The sequence below is a fragment of the Cydia fagiglandana genome, chromosome 3, assembly GCF_963556715.1.
Source record: "Cydia fagiglandana chromosome 3, ilCydFagi1.1, whole genome shotgun sequence".
Classification (NCBI taxonomy): Eukaryota; Metazoa; Arthropoda; class Insecta; order Lepidoptera; family Tortricidae; genus Cydia; species Cydia fagiglandana.
Window position 1 is genome coordinate 22314927 of NC_085934.1, and position 22434 is coordinate 22337360.

General features: G+C 37.2%; 1 protein-coding gene across 3 annotated transcripts in view; it reads left to right on the forward strand.

Moving 5' to 3' along the window:
- LOC134680342 (kinesin-like protein KIF13B) overlaps window positions 1-20667 on the forward strand; it is a 245555-nt gene extending 224888 nt beyond the window's left edge. For 2 of the 3 annotated variants that reach the window (XM_063539462.1, XM_063539463.1), the window contains exons 27-38: window positions 372-517; window positions 4537-4696; window positions 7943-8008; window positions 9842-9972; window positions 10614-10737; window positions 11123-11291; window positions 12456-12673; window positions 12990-13117; window positions 14626-14797; window positions 15424-15585; window positions 16197-16349; window positions 17365-20667. In XM_063539462.1, the coding sequence (XP_063395532.1) occupies window positions 372-517; window positions 4537-4696; window positions 7943-8008; window positions 9842-9972; window positions 10614-10737; window positions 11123-11291; window positions 12456-12673; window positions 12990-13117; window positions 14626-14797; window positions 15424-15585; window positions 16197-16349; window positions 17365-17447 (1712 nt within the window). In that variant the 3' untranslated portion in view covers window positions 17448-20667. The remainder of the gene's footprint in view (window positions 1-371; window positions 518-4536; window positions 4697-7942; window positions 8009-9841; window positions 9973-10613; window positions 10738-11122; window positions 11292-12455; window positions 12674-12989; window positions 13118-14625; window positions 14798-15423; window positions 15586-16196; window positions 16350-17364) is intronic. The other variant, XM_063539464.1, reaches the window with a different exon arrangement.
- The last annotated feature ends 1767 nt before the right edge of the window (window positions 20668-22434 follow it).

The window sequence follows — 22434 nt, forward strand, 5'->3', positions numbered from 1 at the left end:
GTGTATGGCCGTAACGTTCAAACACAATAAATACACAATAAATATTTCTGATTTCTGAAGGGTTAAATTGAGTTCTATTTTTTTAGCCTATTTTTCACAAGGCTTGGGTATGGTGACAGCTGTCATCTCCATACAATTTATAGCCTTAAAACCACAATATTCATTGAGATGACGACTGTCACCATACCAAAACCCCCATAATTATAATTAATTAATTATCAACTCTTCTAGATTAATTTTAGAATACAATATAGAAATATTTCTATTTACAAACGCATACCTACATAAAAATTGATAGTCGGTATAAAATAAACGGGAGTAAATTTTCAAACAGCGGAACTATCTTTAATTGATCATGTACTATTTTCCAGAGAAATACACCCGCGGCGTGAGCGCAGTGGAAAGCATCCTTAGCCTCGACCGGCTCCGGCAGAGCGTCGCCGTCAAAGAGCTGGAGCAGGCGCGCGGCCAGCCCGTCACCATGCGCAAGACCGCCTCCGTACCTAACTTCTCACAGGTATGCAGTAACACACCAGTAGGCCAAGCACATTGGCGCGACAGTATCTCGCGGCGAGATAGACTACCGGTCTTTTTCTAAGTATGTTAACAAAAGGGACTGGTAGTTTATCTCGCCGCGAGATACTGTCGCGCCAATCATGTGCTAGCCCGGCAGTAGCGACTATCGATCTACCTAGTATTAAAACCTAGAAAACGAGTTCTAGCGAGCCGATCTGTTAAAAAGCCAAGTCAAAATACAATTATCGATCGTATAGACAACATCAATACATTTGGCGCATTGTTCTATCCACTATTGTCTATACCTCGCGTGTCCAATGATGGTCCCTATGACATTTAATTTTTATATGGATTAGCTGATGCGTAAAATGTTTGTACCTTAACATTTTTTGGAAGTTTAGCACACTAATCAATTTAGAAATGTAACATTAAGTAATAAAAATTAAATAAAGTAAAACACATTTCTCTTTAACATTTTTTTCAAATTAAGCCCAATCAAAAGGTTTAAAGAACTGTCATAGGGACCAACATTCTACGCGGTACTATTATTGAGGGTGATTTTACAATTTTCGAGTGACATGGACTTACTTTCTAGGTTTTAAATATTCAAATAGAAATAGATTCACGTTACACCAAAGCAAGATTAGATGAATTTATGATAACCAATCGTGGTAGCTACTTTTTACTACGATTGATAAGACACTCTAGATCAGTTTTACTAAGTTCAAAAAAGAAGTAACGTACACGGAAATCTGTACAAAAAAAATCCATTTATATTACAATAAAGTTGTAAGGTTTTTCTAATCGTTCTTTTACTGAACATATTTAAAGATTCAAAAGTGCCTTTTAATAAAATGGGCCTACTCTGACCGCCAGTTGGCCATAGCCGCCAAAGGTTGTAGTATAAAATGAACCTTAATACCTTTTCATAAAAATAACTATTGCAGGTTACACATATTTAATTACACAAACGGGTCTACCGCGATATAATTTCATTGTTTTTACCTTTAATTTTTCTTTAATTTTATTCTCTATCGCGGTAGACCCGTTTGTGTAATTAATATGTGTACAAAACGAGAGAGTTTAAAGTTTTATATTGCAGGTTATATGAAATAGTCGTTGCGGTCAAAAAGTTAAGAAGTGTTTATCCCTCGTGACAGCTTGACATGACACATAGATTGATAAAATGTAATATTTAACGATAAGTACCTAGTAAAACTGATTTTTTTACTAACACATAGTGAATCAAAATAGACATAGAACACACGAAGGTTTTATTAGAATTACATTAACGCTTAAAATAACACCAGTAAGCTAAAATGCTAATCAGTGTTGTAACTAACAAATTAGATGTCTAACACATAACACAATGTACATAATAATATTATTATGTATCGCAATAAGCTTATACTCACAAATAAAACCTCTGGTCAACTTTGTATGCCCAGTTTAAGTGAATTATATGCGTGATTCTTAGTTAACCAGAGGTTTTCCAACAAATTAATCCTTAAAAGGTCTAAAATACGCTTGCTTTTCAAAATTATACAATAATTAATCATGATAAAAGTGATAAAACCTAGCTACTTTATCGTAAAATCCGTCTAACCTACTTTAAGCTAACTCTGTATAGACTTGGTAAGTGACAAACTGTAAAAGCGCCATTATAAGTGTCAAATACCCATGGGCATTTGACATTTTACCGATTCTTTGCCACTTTATCGCCTCAAAGTCAGTGAAGAGTTAGTTTAGACGGTCTTTACTATTATGTATTTATATCCTTTTGTGGCGTGACTTTTTGTGCATTCGTTTCATGCGCAATAAAATACGTATATTTATATTATATTAACTAGTGCTATAAAATCGGCAATAAGCTTAAACATCGTCATTAAGTATATTTTGAAAAGCAAGCGCCGACCTGCAGCCTATTGCCCAACGATCGACATTTCTAACGTCAGTGACGTTTTGTCGCTATCGTTCTGCAAAGGTTATCGCGGTGTGTACGCTTTTTAACGTGTGTGTTGTCGCTACGATAACAGCTGACGCAGGCGCTCGACAGCGCGACAAAGAGCGGAGCCAACGTGAGTCGAGCATGCGCTGTCATGTCTTATCTAGCTGTCACGTCTTATCTAGCTGTCACTTTTTGTTCTGTGAAGAATTTTCGTTCGATGTTTAATTTGCCAATTTGCATTTGATCGAGTGTTTTTTTTTCACATTTTTTTACAAGTTATTGTGGAAGCCAATGTAAGTAATTAATGAATGTAGAATTCAAATTTTGTTCGAATTAAAATAAAAACTGTTGTTGGCACGGTTTTATTCGCAGCGAGTCACGCTCGCATTTTTGAGAACGAGTGATGAGAAAATGAGATCAGAAAATCAAATTGAACAGGTGGAATACCACCCTTAGATTTGAGATTCTTCTGAAAATTTTTGTTGTTGGCTTGGGAATAAGAATATTTTGGCAAACGAGACATCGAATGAATTTTTTTCGGAAACACCTATAAGTTGACCGTCACGTTTATTTGTCCATGATTTTCAGCAGGGTTCCCGAGCCTTCCTTTTTTTGGACTTTTACTTTGTTTATAAACCTATGATTGCGTTGGTGATAAGGATAAAAATTTGCACAGGTTTTTCAATAAGTAGTAAAAACATAAAATATTGTAGAAGCTGGTGGGCATGTACCTAGTTATATGGACGCCACATCATTGGTAGTAAAGAAAACGGGTATTTTGATTTATACTTGCTTTCTGACTCAACGAATATCATGTCAATGGCTGTAGAGTTTAAAGACATGTACATGTAGACTGTAGAGTGCATAGGTAAAATATGAGTACAAATGATCAAAATGCCCGTTTTTTTTAATGGTAGTGTGCCACGTATGCTTTGACGAAAATGCCGCACATAACCAACGACGCACATTATGCAATAAAACTGTTCTCTTTTTAACGTCAGTGTAGGTATATAATCTGTCATTATAATACAGTCAGCAGCAGAAGTTGCACAGCGGGCAAGGTATTTTAAATTAAACTGAACACAATTTTATTATTATTTAGAGTGAGTGTGTGTGTAGGTCAATTGGAATAACTCACCCGCTTAGGTATTTTTTTTTCTGCTGACTGTACTTTCCTGTATGCTTCAGTGATTAATTCTGTTAGTATTTTTATATTTATTTCCTTTGTTACGCAGTGAAACATAATATTGTTATACAACCTTTTGGAGTAAGCTTCTGTCGATGTTCTAAACCGTTCTTTTATCTTATTTAGCATTGTTTCTTTGGTAAGGCTTATCAGTGTTCTGCTTTCATTCTGGCGGGAAAGCAAGTTCCACCATGGAGGTGGCACCGTTGGCATTGGTTATTGTGGTCTCTTTATGTATATGCAATTTAATGACTCAGATTGATGGGTGCTTGTTAACTTTAAGTATTTAGAAGTGTCTATTACTTTAGTTAGCATTAATATAAATGCTGAGATATCCAATAACCATTCATAATATTATTTATTAATTAACTAAATGCTTAATTAACTAAATAACTAAAGGCCTTTGCCCAGCAGCGGGACACTCAAATACGATAATTAAAAAAAAATGTTCTATTGATAAATAATGCGCTTAGCTTAGACTCGTGTTTCGAATAATTTGATGTAGCGGGTCATTTAGACAGCATGTACCTAAAACACTTCAGTTTTCTATATAGTAAAATGATAGGAACATGTATGCTTTGTTAAATAAATAAAAAAAATATTCATCATTTTGTTTTTATTAAATTTGATCAATTAAAATGATGCAAAATAGTGTTTATTAAACTACCACGTCTTTAGTTGTAAGCCACTCATGGGCCGCTCTAAAACACCTAATTCTTGTACGAGGTATGTTAAAGTTGGTCAAGCAAATCTTGTAAGTATAGAAAAAGGCGCGAAATTCAAATTTTCTATGGGACAATATCCCTTCGCGCCTACATTTTTTAAATTTGCCGCCTTTTACTACTGAAAAGATTTGCTTAACCATCTATATAAATTTTGACTACAGATCATGCGCCTAGACTCGTCATTCGAGTCGCTGAGCGTGGCGGGCCGCTCGGGCAGCGTGGCGGACCTCGCCGACGAGCCGCGCCGCGCGCGCCACTCCTACGCCGCGCCCCAGCACAATGATCCCGACATCACCACGCCCACGAAACCTTTTGGACTCGGTAAGGACTTGCTTAAGTATAGTACCTATGTCTATCTATGGCTAGATAATCATGGATTTGTAAGGTCTACGTGGAAGAATTCGGCATCCTAAATGACAAAAACACAAGGTGCAATCGCGTTTAGTAAGTCGGAATCCTAAAAACAAAAAGTAACCTAATCGGTGTAATATTACTGCAATATCTAGTTTTTTTTAAATGCTTGTTAGGATTCTAGTTAGGGATAACTGATTAAATAAAATCCACGGCCTTTTTTACACTGGGCAACCCAAAAATCACTAGTCGAAAACTGAAAACAAGTTTTTAATAGATTGCGTCGTATCGTATCAAATCTGTCATACACAATGCCAACATATTTGGTGGCACTGATAACATTTGAGTTGCTCTGTATATGAAAGGCCTACCTTTCAGTGCCATTGCGGTGTAAAAAAAAGTAAAAAACTGAGTAACTCCAACTCCAACTGAATTGTATTAACTTCAAATTTCTAACTGAAATATTTCAATCGTTAGTAAGTAGGATTTTTTTACAGTACCTAAGCTGACGCTTTTGCAATTTTAGAAAAATAGCAAATGTCCTAATAATATTAGAATTAAATTGCATTAGTATACAAAACAGATATTAAAGGAACTGTGTTGGATTTCTGTATAAGTACTGAAGTCAATACCTTCGCAACCCACAGGGTAATTTATATGACTATAACAACAGGAAACTGCAGGCCTATTATGGATGGCTTATCCACGATACGTGACAAAATATCCGTCAGAGTCGGCGCGATTTAAAGTGACGGATACCGTTTTATCACGCTGTCACGCAGACAAGAACGACCATCATATCCGTACTGGTTCCACAGTATTGTCATTCCTTATCGTAATAGAAAAATACGCGTACGTGTAAAAAAATATGATTATACATCTATATGTCTGATTATTTTTCATTATAAGAACTTTGAGAGCCCGTATCTAACAATGCTCTAATTAGCTTTATGTCTGTCTGTGTGTCTAACTATCTTTTTCAGTATATAATAACATGTACAAATTCCTCTTCCCAATACATTCATTATTCTTTCACCCATGATAGTACATTTTACATGTCATGCCATACAGTTATGTTAGTGTATCTTTACTGTTTGAGTATTGAACACATATTGAAATTAAACTTAAATATTGTATAATACAACAGTAACTTTGCTTAGATAAATTATCTAGTGCACTATGTAGAGTATGTTCAAAAAACAGCCTGAAAGATGCACGAAGTAGATTTACAAGAAAACTAGCACAGAATTGACAAAAAAAAAACAAAATATAGACAACTCATTCTCACAAATAATCTCACTACATTCAAAAACATTCACTTCATGATTTCACTGAATTACATTTTATTTTGGACTTGCTTTGTGGCAATGCTATGCTCATAATGGTTTTTTCTCTATCTCTTCTCTTCAACTGTACCCCCATTTACTTCTCCTGAGTATACATTATTTAAATTTAAAAATTAGAACTCCATAAATATCTCTATTCTTTGATGCAAACCTCAATCCAACCATTAAAATTATGATTTAGACACTAGGTTCATGACTTATAAAATATCAAAAAAATTTGCTAATTTTTGGTGGTAATATTGGGCTTTGTGATTTAAAAGAATCGAGAATAGTCCGGCTAAATAAGTCTGCAGTAAAACATATCTGGCAACACTACCATAAACGTCACAATTTCATAGAAGTTTGACGTTTATGGTGTTGCCAAATATATTCACTGTAGACTTAACGTAGCCGGTCTACAAGTTTTTGGCCCGGCTTCGATCTAACGTATTCTATTATCTTGGTCCCGCTACCTTCAGGCTCATTCCTCTCAGGTAAACAGTGAAAATAATATGGTCTTGACTCGGAATGAAAAACGTAACAAAATTTATTAGACGAATGTTCAAGAACAATATAAATGTGAATGTGTTTGTCGCCCTTTTTAATTGGCTGATCCATCTCATTATCGGGCATTAAAAATGGCCTTTGTAAAAAAAAGAAAAACTATCGATGGTCGATAACGACTTTAGACCCAGTATTGGCTGTTAGCAAGTTTCGAGCATCGGGCAAGCTTCAGTTGTTGTGTTACTCTATCTGTTTGTTTGCGTGTCTCTTTCATTTGCATGGACCGAGCATGACCTGTGATTATTTCCTTCTCCCTTCCTCTTCGAGCTGTCAAATCGGCGAGAACTGCTTAAAATAGATGAGGAAAACGATGCTTCTGGAAAGTTTAGGTCCCATCAGCCAAGTCATAGACAATATTACATTTTTATTGTATAAATGTTGATAGAAAAAACTTTGAAGACTGGTCTATAATTTGTAGAAAGTAAAGTAGACAATAGACATGAAAATAATTGTGTAGGACTGTGTGTCGTGTTAGGTAAAAGTGCATGTATAATGTAGAAAAATTGCAACAAGTAAAAATAAAAAAACGAAACTTCCATAGATTGTAAATGAAGCATGGACAATAGAAGGTGTACTTTGTGAAGTATTGTAATTTATTGATTGCTAATCGTATGAAATTGTGGAGTTTTGATATTGTATTTAGTACCCGGACATAATGGAATTGTTAAATAAGTTCATCTAAATACGAGAACTTTAAATAAATTAATTTCTGAAGGTATTTAACTGAATAGTAGTAGAGCCACAGTTACAAAAGTTATTCTTTAATTTAATAACTTGATGTACTGAAACAAATGAAAGTAAAACAAAACAAAAGACTCATTGAAATATTTCTTTCCAATTGCTACTCTGGTCCGCCGCTTTAAATTCGATCTATATATTTGTAATTTCAGTACATTTTGTATCACAACACTTGTTAGAATTGACTTAAGAGTTAAGGCAAATGTAGCAATAATATTCATATAAATAAATCTTAATGAACGCATTATTTATCTTGGTTTTCAATCTCATGATAATCTGACTGTAAAATGTGACGTTCCACGAGAAAAGGTACCTTACGGCGGCTGGCGCTTACATCGCATAGCACCGTAAAAATATTGGAGCGGCGTTAATAATAGCGTAAGCGCCAACTGCCATAAGGTACCTTTAGCCGTGGGACGTCACAAATCTTTTGCGAAACTTTTCAACTGATGTAAGGTAACTAAACGGTTAACTATTTGAAACAGTATATAATGGTTTGAGAAATAATTTAAAGTTCTCCGTATTTACCTTGAAACTCCATATACTGTTAGCTATAATAACTGAAAACCCACTAACATTTCTATTGCAGCCCGGCCAACGTTCCTAAACTTGAATTTGAACCTGAACTCACTGCGACTGCAGACGCCGAACAAGTGTACGTTTCGTTAGACGCTCGCTAGTGTGGCTTGTTTTCAAAGAGTTTATTTTTCTTTTTTTTTATCATCGTACATGTGATTTTTTAACTTAGTTGAGCAGAGACGTTCGCGTAGATAATAAGCACCGTTGCAAGTATTGAAATCGTGTCTTACCTGTTATATCGGCAAACCTTCAAGAGATCGCACAGTGTGAATAACTGACAACAAAGCGACAAGCAAGTCTACTCGCGCCTTAGAACTTAAACGGACCCCATGAAAAAGCTACAAGTTACATCTTAACAGGTGTAAGCTGGCAACATTAACGCGATAGATACGCGTTTGACCAATAGCAAGACGCCTGTTGATCAGTGTTGCCGATGTAGAATTTTAAATGCTTTAGGAGTGAATTGTTTGAGGATACAGATTGCTTAAATGTTCCGTCATTGTTATGCATGTGTAAGAAATGATAATGACCATCTCATCAAAGTTGATTTAGTAAAGGTCACCGAGGCCACCATTCCTACAATAACTAACTAAAAAGTAGTTAGTTATGTAAATCTGAGATACAGGCTCGATCTGAGAACTTTAAAGTGGCCGCCGTTGAGACATTTTTTGATACTGGCCAATATAATATGATCCCAACGTGCGTGCAAATTTGTACCCCACACTTTTGTATCGTGTTACAATGTTACAATGTTGTAGGCAATTGTGAATTTTATTTGTAGTTTTTAACATTGTTTTATTTTATTTGCTCACACATAAATCAATCATTGGCATGAAACCGATCATAAAAATTACAAAAGCATGAAATTACGATAGATATACTAGAGATTGTACTATAAAGTGTTGCAGTCATAAGTGAAGCATAAGATTAAGTTTAATTTATAGACATTACATGTATAGTTTTGTAATGAAAGCTATATTCTGTATCTTTAGGTACTTAAATAAAAGTAAACAAATAATTAGTACATTTTCAGGTAGTTATAACATTTATTGACTAACCAACCAAATTCAAAACCACCTGGATCTGTCACTGAACGATCTGACTTTAACCTACACTACCTATTTGATCTTGTAATGTTTTCATCTACCCTCAACTGGCTTAAGAAGAGGGTAGATTTTCTTTACTCTTTTTTAAATACTTAAAAATATAAACTATAAGGGTTCCCCCAAATATGTCAACGCGGAATCGGTAAAATCCGATGGAAAAAAGCTTTATGTCTGCGCAATAAGAGCGAAAAAGTCGTCGTTCGGCTCGGCTCGCATCGGCCGGCGCCGGCCGACGCGTTGACGGCTTATTCGCTCTTATTGCGTGGACATAAAGCTTTTTCCTATCGGCTTTTGCCGAATGCGCGTCGACATATCTGGGGAGACCCTAATTTTGTTATGGTTTAAGAATCTCACTTTTTATAAGTACATTTTTGCTGTTTTCACATTCAGTAAACTTAATAATTTAAGGAAGTGTGAGTGCAGCTTAGAAATTGTTTATTTAATGCATTTGTTTTAAGTCATTCATAGCTTTTACAAATGCTGTAGTGTTTGAAAGTAGATGCTACCGCACCTTTAGCTTCCCCATGGTTGTTATCATCACCCGGTGGATGATGTTATTTACATAATGTTGATTAGTTGTTGACTTCCACGATTATTAAACATTAATAAATTGCACAACGGGACTTACCTAATCGCGTTGTGCTATTTAATAATGTTAACTATACTTATTGGAAACTAATAGCTTTTCCAATAAATCGGGAATCAAACCAAATCCTATCCTTGACATTTTTCCGACGTAAAAACACCAACAGCCATGGGGACATCTTACTCTCACACTATTCTAACAACGTCGTATCTTACAGCATCCCCAGCCAGTGGTAAGCTGGGTCTTCGCATGACGACCCTGCACGAGGAGCCAGGCAGGAGGAACGATGATGATTCGCACTCGGAGCCCGAGTGTGCGGCCGACGCACTTACGACGCCAAGGGAACATGTACGTATGATGTACCTATAACTAGCGACCCGCCCCGGCTTCGCACGGGTTAATAAACTATACGTATACACTTAAACCTTCGTCAAGAATCACTCTATCGATAGACCGCATGAAAATACGTCAAGTAGTTTTTAAGTTTATCGCGAACATGCACACACACAAACAGACAGACGCGGCGGGGGACTTTGTTTTATAAGGTGTAGTGATATCAATGGTTTCTTACCTTTGCACGTTGTTACCCCTGTGATCTATTTGGAAAACAGATTTTACCTCTCACTAAAAATGGTTACAAGCAGCTTTACTTTACGTACGTGTGATTGAGATGCCCGTTAAGCGGATGTGTCGTGTCCTTTACTTCATTATTTGACTATTCATTTTGACTGCCACCGGTTACGTACGCTCTTAGCCAATCCCAGCGTTTTCCCGCTTTGTAGAAGAAAACGACTATGAAAAGAGTACTCAATGTGTCAACCAATATATGGCGGTCTGCGTCAGCGTCGAGCGTGAACGCGTACTTTTCGTGGCCCTCCGAGAAAGGGAGTTAAAATATAGACCACGAAAGTTTTTTATTTCATTGGTAAATAAATTATCCACTGGCTCGAGTGTGTGCAAAAAAACTAATGTTATGAAACGATGAACAGAGACAGCGAGCACGGACGTCGCGCGGGTTCCTGCCGACTTCGAAGACGCTGGACTCGCTCCACGAGCTCGCTTGCGAGAGGGTGCCTACTAAGAACTCGCCCTCGATATCATCCAGCGGCTATGGTAAGTGCAGTTTATAAAACCCGCCTACCGAGGGTTCCGTACTTTTTAGTATTTGTTGTTACGTTACATGTCCGTATTTGGGTCACAAACTTACATATGTGTACCAAATTTCAACCTAATTGGTCCAGTAGTTCCGGAAAAAACCGGCTGTGACAGACGGACAGACAGACAGACGCACGAGTGATCCTATAAGGGTTCCGTTTTTTCCTTTTGAGGTACTGAACCCTAAAAAATGTAGACGCGAAGAGTTAACGTCCCATAGAAAAATTTGACGCGCCTTTTTCTACCGACAATGTTGTTCAACAGACTATAGTTCCAAGCTTATGCTTAACCTTTTGAGTTCAGGAATTAATAGTACAGTGATTAACCAGTTTGTTTGTAACAGGTTCGCAAGCCGTATCCTCAACGAACCTGACGAATGACGACACACTGTCCATTCGTAGCATGTCCGTCGACGATACGCCAGACTTCGACAAGTCAGAGTACGCGCTACGGACGAAAACTTCCATGGCTGGGCTAAGGAATGAGATCACTGAACTACGCAACGATATCAGGTACGAAGACTATTAAGTTTTATTCCTCAGTATTTGGAACATGTCGGGTTATGATATGCTGGACTTCGACAAGTCAGAGTGCACGCTACGGACGAAAACTTTTATGGCTGGGCTGAGGAATGAAATCACTGAACAACGCAACGATATCAGGTACGAAGACTATTAAGTTTTATTCGTCAGTATTTGGAACATGTCGGGTTATGATACGCCGGACTTCGACAAGTCAGAGTACGCGCTACGGACGAAAACTTCTATGGCTGGGCTGAGGAATGAAATCACTGAACAACGCAACGATATCAGGTACGAAGACTATTAAGTTTTATTCGTCAGTATTTGGAACATGTCGGGTTATGATACGCCGGACTTCGACAAGTCAGAGTACGCGCTACGGACGAAAACTTCTATGGCTGGGCTGAGGAATGAAATCACTGAACAACGCAACGATATCAGGTACGAAGACTATTAAGTTTTATTCGTCAGTATTTGGAACATGTCGGGTTATGATACGCCGGATTTCGACAAGTCAGAGTACGCGCTACGGACGAAAACTTCTATGGCTGGGCTGAGGAATGAAATCACTGAACTACTCAACGATATCAGGTACGAAGACTATTAAGTTTTATTCCTTAATATTTGGAACATATCGGGATAGTTGGGACATGTCGATTGCGGACGAAAACGCCCATGTCTGGAGTAAGGAATGAGATTACAGAGCTACGCAACGATATTAGGTACCTACTTAGTTACTTGGCTGGCGCGATGGCCCAAAGTAAGTCTTGGCCTCCAACAGAAGAGCAAGCCATTTTGCCCGGTCCTGAGCGGATTCGCGCGAGCTTTCGCCGACGCCGAGCTCACGGAGATCTACCTTTAGGATGACAAATAGGACGATGTCCAGTTGGTCAACCCAAGTAGGTATGCTCTTTTGACTGCTACATTAACCTTAGCCTTTAAATTGGCAATGGGACACAAGAGGAGGCACATTTCGTTTGATTTTTTTTCCCTAACCAGGATCATTAGCACTATTGAGCATCGAGGAGGCTTGGGCTCATCACCTTTCACGTTTCCAATAGGCACAATGTACGTACGGTACTCTTTTTGATTGGTCTAAATTACAATAAACCTGATTAATTTTGAAGCAAATACTAATTTGGTTTAAATTGACAGCGAATTGAAGAACGACATCGTCGAATCCAAACACGAGCTAGATACATCATATGAGAAGAAGACCCCGGTCACGCCCGGCGGCCGGCGGATCAACCCGTTCATGAGGGACTGCGAAAACGGGATGGTGGATCCGTTGGGCGCGATCCCTGTTGAGAACTTGAGTGTTGCCAGCCCGCCCGCGGAGCACGCCGTGAATGGAGAGCATGAGACATCGGGAGGTAAGTAAAAAACCACTAGGTAACGAGCGAAATGTGATCCCGCTCGAATCTTGATCAGCCTAACTAGAGAAGTGCCTTAATTCCCACGCTTCCAAAAATCGGATCTGTAACTCTACATACAGAAGAAGCCATAATAACATCCCCAATTTGAACATATGTGACAAAAACTTCCACCTGTCACCACTGGGAATAATTGGGACGAAATAAGTCCCACTTGTTACTGCTGGGAATTCGAGGGAATCATTCCTAATGAGTGGGATTCAATGGGACATACCTGCTGGACATATAAATAATTGTTTTTCTTTTCTTTTCGTAGAAGCTGATGTAGAATCAGTGAGTTCAGAACAAAGCCACGAAACAGAGCGCAGTCGAGAAGCTTCTTCAGTCGGTGAAAGCGATTCGACCTCCGGGGACCAGGTCAAAACACAGCTACCGGCTGGCAAGGTAATTTTTTACAAACCTTGTCTTTAAAATTTGTAATTGTGTTTATTGGTAATAGTTGTATAATTAATAGGTAATTTGGCATAGGTATTCATGTTAGACCGGTGCGACAATGCAATATTGTGATGACATCGGGCTGATCTGATGATGGGGTTTCTCGTGGAATAATAAACGGAATTAGGTCCAGATTATCTGAACTTCAAAATCATATAATTTTTGTTTCGTTGTCATGTCACTGCATTTTTGAATGACGGTAAATTTTACACTGAAATTCCCCTGACAAAATAAAACAGCCCTGCCTGGATGGACCTTTCTTTCAACCATCGTTAAAGCATCGCAAAACGTTTGCAAAAAAGACAGTAAATAAAACAAACAGTTTATCTTTCTGAAATCATATTGTCTCAGTTTCGTCGTAAATTAATAAAAATCGGACAAGTGCGAGTCGGACTCGCCCGCCGAGGGTTCCGTACTTTTTAGTGGTGTTCTGCCTTTTCGCAGAACTATTTTTGGCGGAATTTCATTTGCCAACCAACATTTCGCCGACGTTTCACTTTGACAACTAACGATTAGCAAATTTTTGTATGACAACGTTTCAATTGGTAGAATTATTGTAAAGCAGATTATTATAACGCCTCTAAACTTTTGGGAGACTTATCATCTGTCAAATCTTTCACTTGGTCGAACAACTCTTGGACGAATAACGTTTCGTTGAAGCTAACAGTTCGCTTTTTATACATTAGGCAACTTACAAATAAGAAAAAGATACATACCAAAAAATCAAAAATGGCCGAGTTGTTCGGCTTTTTATAATGTATATTTTAATATTTAAAGCCAGTGAGCGAGCGAAGCGAGCGAGCAAGACCTTCTTGGGCAGAGCCGACTTGGATATGGTTAGATTAGAAGACTAACCCTTAGTCTTCGAGGTTATTTTTTTTTCAACAACCTAAAAAACGTAATTACACAGCAACTTTCGGGTCAAATATCCCAACTTTCGTGTCAAATATCTCGGCCGTTTTTGATTTTAGAGAAAAGTTATTCCTACAAATCGGCCCCCCTTTGGCTCAGTCTGACCAAATGAAGCAATTTGTAGACAATAAACAACTAAGTGTATATTATGCCAACTAAAACATTCTGCGACATGAAAGTTGGCATTTTGAAAATTGGCATTATAAAACACAGACCAAACGTTTAGTTGGTAACTGTACGGTTGGCAAATAAAAAAAGACCATTTGATAAATTGGGAAATGAAAATTCGGCGTAATAAAATTCCGCCAAACGTGAGTTGGGAAGTGATAATCGGCCATACCATTTTCGGCGATAAATAAGAGAACCCTTTTTAGTATTTGTTGTTATAGCTGTTATAAATACATCATCTGAAAATTTCAACTGTGATAGCTAGCTATCACGGTTCATGAGATACAGCCTGGTGACAGACGGGCAGTGGAGTCTCAATATTAGGATCCCGTTTTTACCCTTTGGGTGCGGAACCCTAAAAAATGTGTCATCCACAGGTGGTTCGCCGCCGCGCGACCAACTCCTCTCGCAGCGGTGCGCGCGCCTCGCACCCCGGCGGCCGCCCGCGCTCCGCCGTCGAGCCGGGCCAGCTGCTACACAACCATGTACACAACCTTAACAAGACGTTACACGACACACCGGCCTCTTCTACAGAGAGGATTGGTGATGGTAAGTTTGAAAATCGACTCTAGTATCTTACACGGAAGATTTAATGTAGCTTGATGATATGGAACAGGGCCAGCACGCGCACAACCATGTACACAATCTTGACAAGACGTTACACGACACACCGGCGTCTTCTAATGAGAGCATTGGAGATGGTAAGTTTTAAAATGGATTCTAATATCTTATCCTGAGGGTCCAATATTACATGTTCATCTATATACTACGCGTATCGGCAGTTCTAATGTCTTATTTACATCATCGTATAGCATGCTCACGTAGATCAATCGTACTCTGGCTTCTCCTAACCGATATGCTCTGTAGATAATAATTATATAATACGCTCTGTAGAGATCTCTTTCACTACTTATTTTGGATATATATTGTAGTAAAAATCTAAATAAAATTATTTTTCCTCCACTCTCCTTAATCTCACCCGCTTTTAGAGGATGTTTTCCAGCGTGAGCTCAAAAAAGAGTTACTTGACTAAAACTACACTAACTACTGGGACTATTTTTTAGAATATATATAGGCAATAAATAGTAAGATTTTTCTCTATCCTAAAAACAAGCCACTTACTTTCTAGTTGTCATTTCCCTTTATATATTAAACGATTTACCCTTTTCCTGCAGACGAGTCATCAGAAACGCTCCTACACACAGCGCCCGACTGGCTCACGGTAGGCGAGAGCGTTTCGCTCCGTCTGAGCAGCAGCACCGGCGTCGTGGCGTATGTGGGACCGGCGCATTTTGCTCACGGCCTGTGGGTCGGCCTCGAGTTGGACGCGCCCACTGGTATGAAACATTTACAAGATTAGTTGCTCTGTGTGCCACCCCCATGGTCATAGAGAAATATAGTAAGAATAGAGTGCTCACTCCATACATCAGTTTTGATACCAAAACGACTATTATTTTTGCAGTTGACATCTAGCGTCGAGTAGCGGAATACTTGATACTAGAATTCTCTAGTGTCGCGACTCACGAAAATTGTATTGAACGACAATTTACAACTACTATAAAAAGCAGAAGGAGTTGAAAATAGAGTTCCGGTTATAATATTAGCTGAAAATTGTTGAGCATTAGACTTTTCGGTCGTCGGAACGGTCGTCGGAATATCTATTGTCAAGTAGCAGTACTGATAATTCCGCTACTCGATGCTGGATGTCGACTACGAAAATAATGTCGTTTTGGTACTAAAACTGATGTACGAAGTGAGCACTCTATGTATTTTTTCTCTATGCCCATGGTCAATAAAAAATCATAATTATCGATCCTTACACATTTCAGTCGAAAAATGAGACCTGTAGAGAAAAACAGCGAGAAATATCTACGACTTTGAGCTCGCGTGCTCAGTTAACAAACTGGTCAATTACATTTGCACAGACTCACTTATTCTATCTTTTTAGGTAAAAACGACGGTTCCGTCGGCGGCACCCGTTACTTCCAGTGCCGGCCGCGACACGGCATCTTCGTCCGTCCCGACAAGCTGGTGCAGGACCGGCGGGGCCGCTCCGCGCGCCAGTATAGGGACTCCGAGCTCAAGCGGGCCGGCAGCAAAGGTAAAAAACCTCGCCCGGACTCGCCCACCGAGGGTTCCGTACTTTATAGCTTAGGGGCTGTCCATAAATTACGTCATCTATTTTTGACGATTTTTGACCCCCCCTCCCTAAAATCATCCAAAAATCATGCTGTGAATGACCCCGTTTCCTCCTACGTCATGCTACTACCATCATCCGATGTCCAGACCCCCCCCCCTAATTTGAAATTACGTAATTTATGAATAGCCCCTTATAGTGGCAACAGAAATACATCATCTGTGAAAATTTCAACTGTCTAGCTATCACGGTTCGTGAGATACAGCCTGGTGACAGACGGACGGACGGACAGCGGAGTCTTAGTAATAGGGTCCCGTTTTACCCTTTGGGTACGGAACCCTAATAATCACTTGATATTGACGAGGTAAACTAACTACCAGTATCGTGACTGAGCTACGTCTTCTTCCTATTGTCATACGCAATCTAAACTTAACCAATTTGTGGCGTATGAAGTGATAAACAGTGACAAGAAATGCACGCTCGTAGCTGATGCCGACCGCCATACATTTCTTTTAATTTAATTAATTGTGATGCCGCCCGCCATACATTTGTTTTAGTTTAATCAATATTCTCGGGAGTGACTTGGTATTGAAGCTGAACCAAAATTTTCATTGATTTTGGGGTGAAAATTATAAAAAACCAACAATATTATTCCTGACATCTCTTACGCAATCATTCAAGTTTATTCGATGTAAATTTATCTTTAGTACTTACCTATATTTATTCATTTAATAATTATTTTATTATTAGAAGACCTTTAAATATAAACAAACATATATTTTTTTAAATCTTTAATACGTCTTAAATGAAATAGTTAAAGTAGAAAATTAATATGATTTTATGATTAGTACAGAAATGTAGAAAGTAATTTTTATAAAATACCAACTCCTACCTAATAGTTTTTAGCAGTACCTAAATACATATATATAGCAGTAGTAATAGAGTAACTGTAATGTAGCTGGTTTCCATTTCTTTACAGGAGAAGGCCTACACAACTTACACAGATCGAGGAGTCGCGGCGAAAGTATAAACGTCGTGGGCACCAAAACTAGAAGCAAATAAATTCACCCTCACGTCCGAAACTCCGTACCATACCTTGTAGAGTACTACCAATTTTATAAGTTACTATACTGCACCAACTTTATTTGTGTAGCAGTGAAAAAAATTTACCAATCACAGCGCGGAATTAACACGCGCGAAAAGTTCTCAGTCGCTATTGGTTGTTGCGTGACCGAGGTGTTACGTGATTGGTTAAGTTTTAAAGATGGCCGTTGTAACTTATATCTGTGGTTATACTGTATGGACCGAATTATAAATAATACGTCCACCACCCTGTTTCGTTTTTTTAGCAAATGGTGCTTTTTATGTAGATTTCTGTTGCATGATAAATTAAAAGATTGAAATGTTGATGTTATCAGATGTAGGCATTTAATTTATTATGTGATAGGTATAAGCAATATTTTATGCGTTTACGTTGTTCCCTTATTGAGAAGTTGTTAGGAAATATGATCTTCTCGCATTTATTGACTAGATTAATAAGATGACGTAGAAGATCTTTCGAGTTTCCATATATCGCAATTTTATAGTATTTGACATTATGAATTTTCTGTGAACGAAATATTTATTTATTTTACATTTTTTGACACAATCGCAATCCTAATTAACTATGTTGTAAATATAATTGGACACTTTAAATATGTGATTTAATTTAATTCTTTTTAGATGTAAATATGTGAATTTTGTGTGTATTATTAATTTAGAACCAATGAAATTTTTGTGATCAGTGATAATCAATGGTTTTGTATAGATTTTTTTACTGTATAGTTTGTGGTATAGATGTTATTGTAATTTATTTATGTATTAGTTTATGTTGTCTATGGATGCACAGTTTTATATTCTGCACATGGAATATAATGTCTGTGGTTACTAAAACGCTTTTACTAAAAATTTACAAAACTCGCTCAGTTACGTGTTTTCGAACACAAAAGCACATTAAAATGTGATAGTATCTTGCCACACGAATATACACTATATTGCCTAGCAATTGATTCCTATTTCGTTTGCCACTCGCTTTAGTTGTCCCTATGGCAAAGATAGAAACGTCCAAATAACGTCTAAAACTTCGTCCTTGTAAAAGACTTGTACTTAACTGGTTTTGTGACGTGTATAAACGCCCATTATTTTTGAAGAAAGCGATCGGTAGTTATATAATCGTTTGCGATATTAAATGTGCCACATTATTTTTGACTATATTTACAGTGGTTCAAAAAACCGTTCGTGTTTCTTGCAATAAAAATGGGTGGTAAGAAATAATGTAGTCATATCGACTTCAAATAAAATTATGTCACAAAAAACTGTCCTAAACTTAATATCTCCATCCACATTCGAACAATAATCGATGGTAGATTAAACATGTTTTAATTCCAAATGTAGAAAACGGTGCGGTCGGATTTTGTTTAAGAGTCACACTAACAATTGCCATCAGATATATTGGAGCGGCCAAGGTGCTCAAATTATCTGAACAACCACTAACGCCTTGACACCTCTGTGTTCACAAATTTTTGAGCGCCTTGGCCGCCCCGATATAAATGATAGCGACTGAAGCTAGCCGCCGTCATGCAATTGAAGTTATGCTCTAATTTTATAACAACAATCTAAAATTACATTAAATTTTACATCAACATTCAAGTAATACTAGTAACGTTGTATCTACATATATCTGGTACTCGAAATTGAAAACTTTTTGTCACTAGAAATTGAAAACAAAGAAATTAGATCGAGTTGAGGTTTTACATACAAAACTTCTACTTGGTCTTCCTTTCTCAAGTTTAGCACGGAAAACTAATATTATACGTAACTGTCGTTCGAGTATCACGTTTTAAAACGAGAGCTTAATTTCAATTGTATTGTACCGGCCTTTTATGACGGCGGCTTTGTGATTTTTAAGAACCGATTGTTCCGTTGAATAAACTAGTTATTTTGATCGCTCGGCGTGGCAATATCAGATATAGTACGTTACAGTACAGACGCCGAGTTTAGCTCATCTAATGTATATTCCATCCTTTTAGTCAGTAATAATCGTAAGTACACTTAAAGTACACTAATAGTAACGCCTGGTAATAATGTTTGTAATAATTTCACTTCTCATAGCCCCCCACTTGCCTCATCACATCGTGTATATTCACATAATAATTATAAGTAATTATAAAAGCTAATAAAATAATCGAACGAGCTGTTTCAAAGTTACAAATCTAACGCCAATCTTAGTAATATTTGTATGACTGACATCATATTTGTCATGTAGTTCAGCTTTCAGACTGTTGTACTTAAAACATTCCATTTAGATGGCATTTTTTTACAATTAATCAAATTCAAGTAGTTCAATGATAAGTTAGATTTTTGAATTAGCGACTTAATTTTGCATTTATTGCATTATAGATGTACCTAGTTCATAATTATTTTCCATCGTATTTTGACGGAAACATACGAACGTGTCTTGCTATTTCAGTCAGTCTCGGCACAAAAATGACTGACGTTGACTGAAGTAGCATGATAAATACGAAAGTTTCCGAGAAAATACGATGGAAAACAATTATACACTAAGTATGTCTGTACCTTCGATTTTCTATAGGTTTCCTAGGACGGCTCAATGTGTGTAAAAATCCAAAAAGAAATATAAAAGTATTTTCGAAATATAGTAGGATGTGTCTTTGAACTCTATGTGTGCTTACGTCCAGTAGCGGTAGGGCGGGGGGTGTGCACTAAGGGTCCTAGGTAGGCGAATAGTGACCTTAAAGCAGCTACACGTAGGTTCAAATTTATTTAGACTAAGCTGACCATGTGCTGTGCTTTTGTTTTAAACAATAGTTTATAGGTAAATGAAATTATTTGTTTTGTATTATTATTTTATTAACTACAAGTACATCGTAGTTGTATTTATTGCAGTCAATTCAATATGAGCTTAACAATTAAATATTTTCATCATGTTGGATTTATTTTTAATGTAGTTAGTTAGCTTAAGTTTATTTGCCAGTCTATGAATTGTGTAATTAAATTTTTGAATAACACTTAGATCACAAATGAAATGTATTTCTAATTCTTTTATAGCAGCTACTCGGTAGCTTAGTTGGTTGCGTCTTTATGTAACTACACATTTAAGCATAATTTAAAGAGATTTTAATATAATACAAAAATAGTTTCCTAACTAGTGGAAATATTTTTGCCAAGTAGCAAATTCGAGTCAACCATCGCTGTCATTATCAATAAATGTAATAATTACGAATTTAGTTGGTTTTTATTTACACTTACTTATTTTGCCCTAGACGTACCTACAAAAACGAACTTATGGTTGTTTTTTTTTAATTGGACTAATGAGAAGATCGATCAGTTCAAGCTTTTTCTATACAAGAGAAATATTTTTTAGTCCATCTACTATTTATTTTTAGGAAACCTTATCTAACAGTGAATTTATTTTGCATGACCCTGGCTTATTTATTTAATCAATTAATTATTAGTATTTAGAAGGGAAAGTAGAAATAGTTATTTAGGTACGAGTAGTTAAGTACCTAAATATTTCAAATAAACCCAGTAGAAGAATGAAAATGTAGATTTTTTTAAATTTCCTTTGATGAATCAAAACAAATTATTATACAAGGTATATTGAAAGCCTGTACAAAAAAGCAGCATAACAGTTTTGAATAATTCACGGTTAGTTTCACTAGACTTAATCACGGTTTATACTCAGTCGATAATAAGTCTAGTGAAACTAGCAGCATAATAATATTTACCAAAATCAATATGGCCGACGCACGCCATTTTAACTAAAACGGATCACGATATCTTTCCCTGTCACGGACAATAAAACATTTCGCAAGAATTCAATTTTATTTGCTTGTGCAAATAAATGATGATTTAGTGTACAGCGACGGTAAACGGATGGTTGTGAACTGTGGTTTGTGTTCCAAGTTGAATTCTTATGAAGATTTTTTTTCTATCATAACAAATAACATTTATTTTCAGACAACTAAGGCCCCTTACATACCTTAAGATAAAAGATAAAAATAGTTTATTCAAGTAGGCATATTACAATGCGCTTATGAACGTCAAATAAAGCTAAACAGGCTCCAACCCTACACCTCTGCCCCGAGATTTAAATCCCCCCTCAATTGAAGAAGGGTATCCCAATATGGGACCGGCAACAAACTCGGCGGGACACATCTTTTCAAAACATTATTACATCTTATAATTAACATGCATTACGAGTAATTAAGAAAAATATGAACTGACATACAATAACAAAAATCTTAAAGCTATAGTCTGTAGTTTTAGGTATTTAAATAAAAGTAAAAAATCAATTTGTACATTTTCGGGTAGTTATTACATTTATTGGTTAACCAACCAAATACAAAACCGCCTGGATCAGTCACTGAACGGCCTGACGTTAACCTACATCCTACATTATTTGACCATGTAATGTTTCCATCTACCCTCAACTGGCTTAAGGAGCCATTTGAAAGTAGATTTTGTTTACTTTGATTTAAATACCTAAAGAAACAGAGTACCTAGGTATAAATAAAGATGATTTTGGCAACAGAGTTTTCTGTAGCGTCGCCTGTTTCGGCGTGGGTTTCGACAGATTCACATGGAACCGCCGAAGCGCCACATTCTTCAGCCAGAAGTCCGCGTTTTCAATGGTTCCCAGCAGCGGCCGCGGCGCGCACCACAAACGAGCTAACGAGGACGTACCTAATGACGCGATCGCAGCTGGAACACTTTTAGCTCGTAACAGGTCTTCTTGCGAGCATATTCCACCACATCGTCTACCGCTAAAGCCTCTCTGCGTCGTTTGACGTATGGTGCTGCTAAAGTACATGTAGGTAAGATAAGAGATCTTTATTTGCATACCATAGTACAGATGTTATATAACATGGACAGGGTGTAGCAAAAATTGGTGGCTAACAATTTCATAGTATTGGTTATTATTACTACTGACTTATACTTCGGTTCGATATTATAATACATACTTATACATTTTCTTGTACCTATGGAA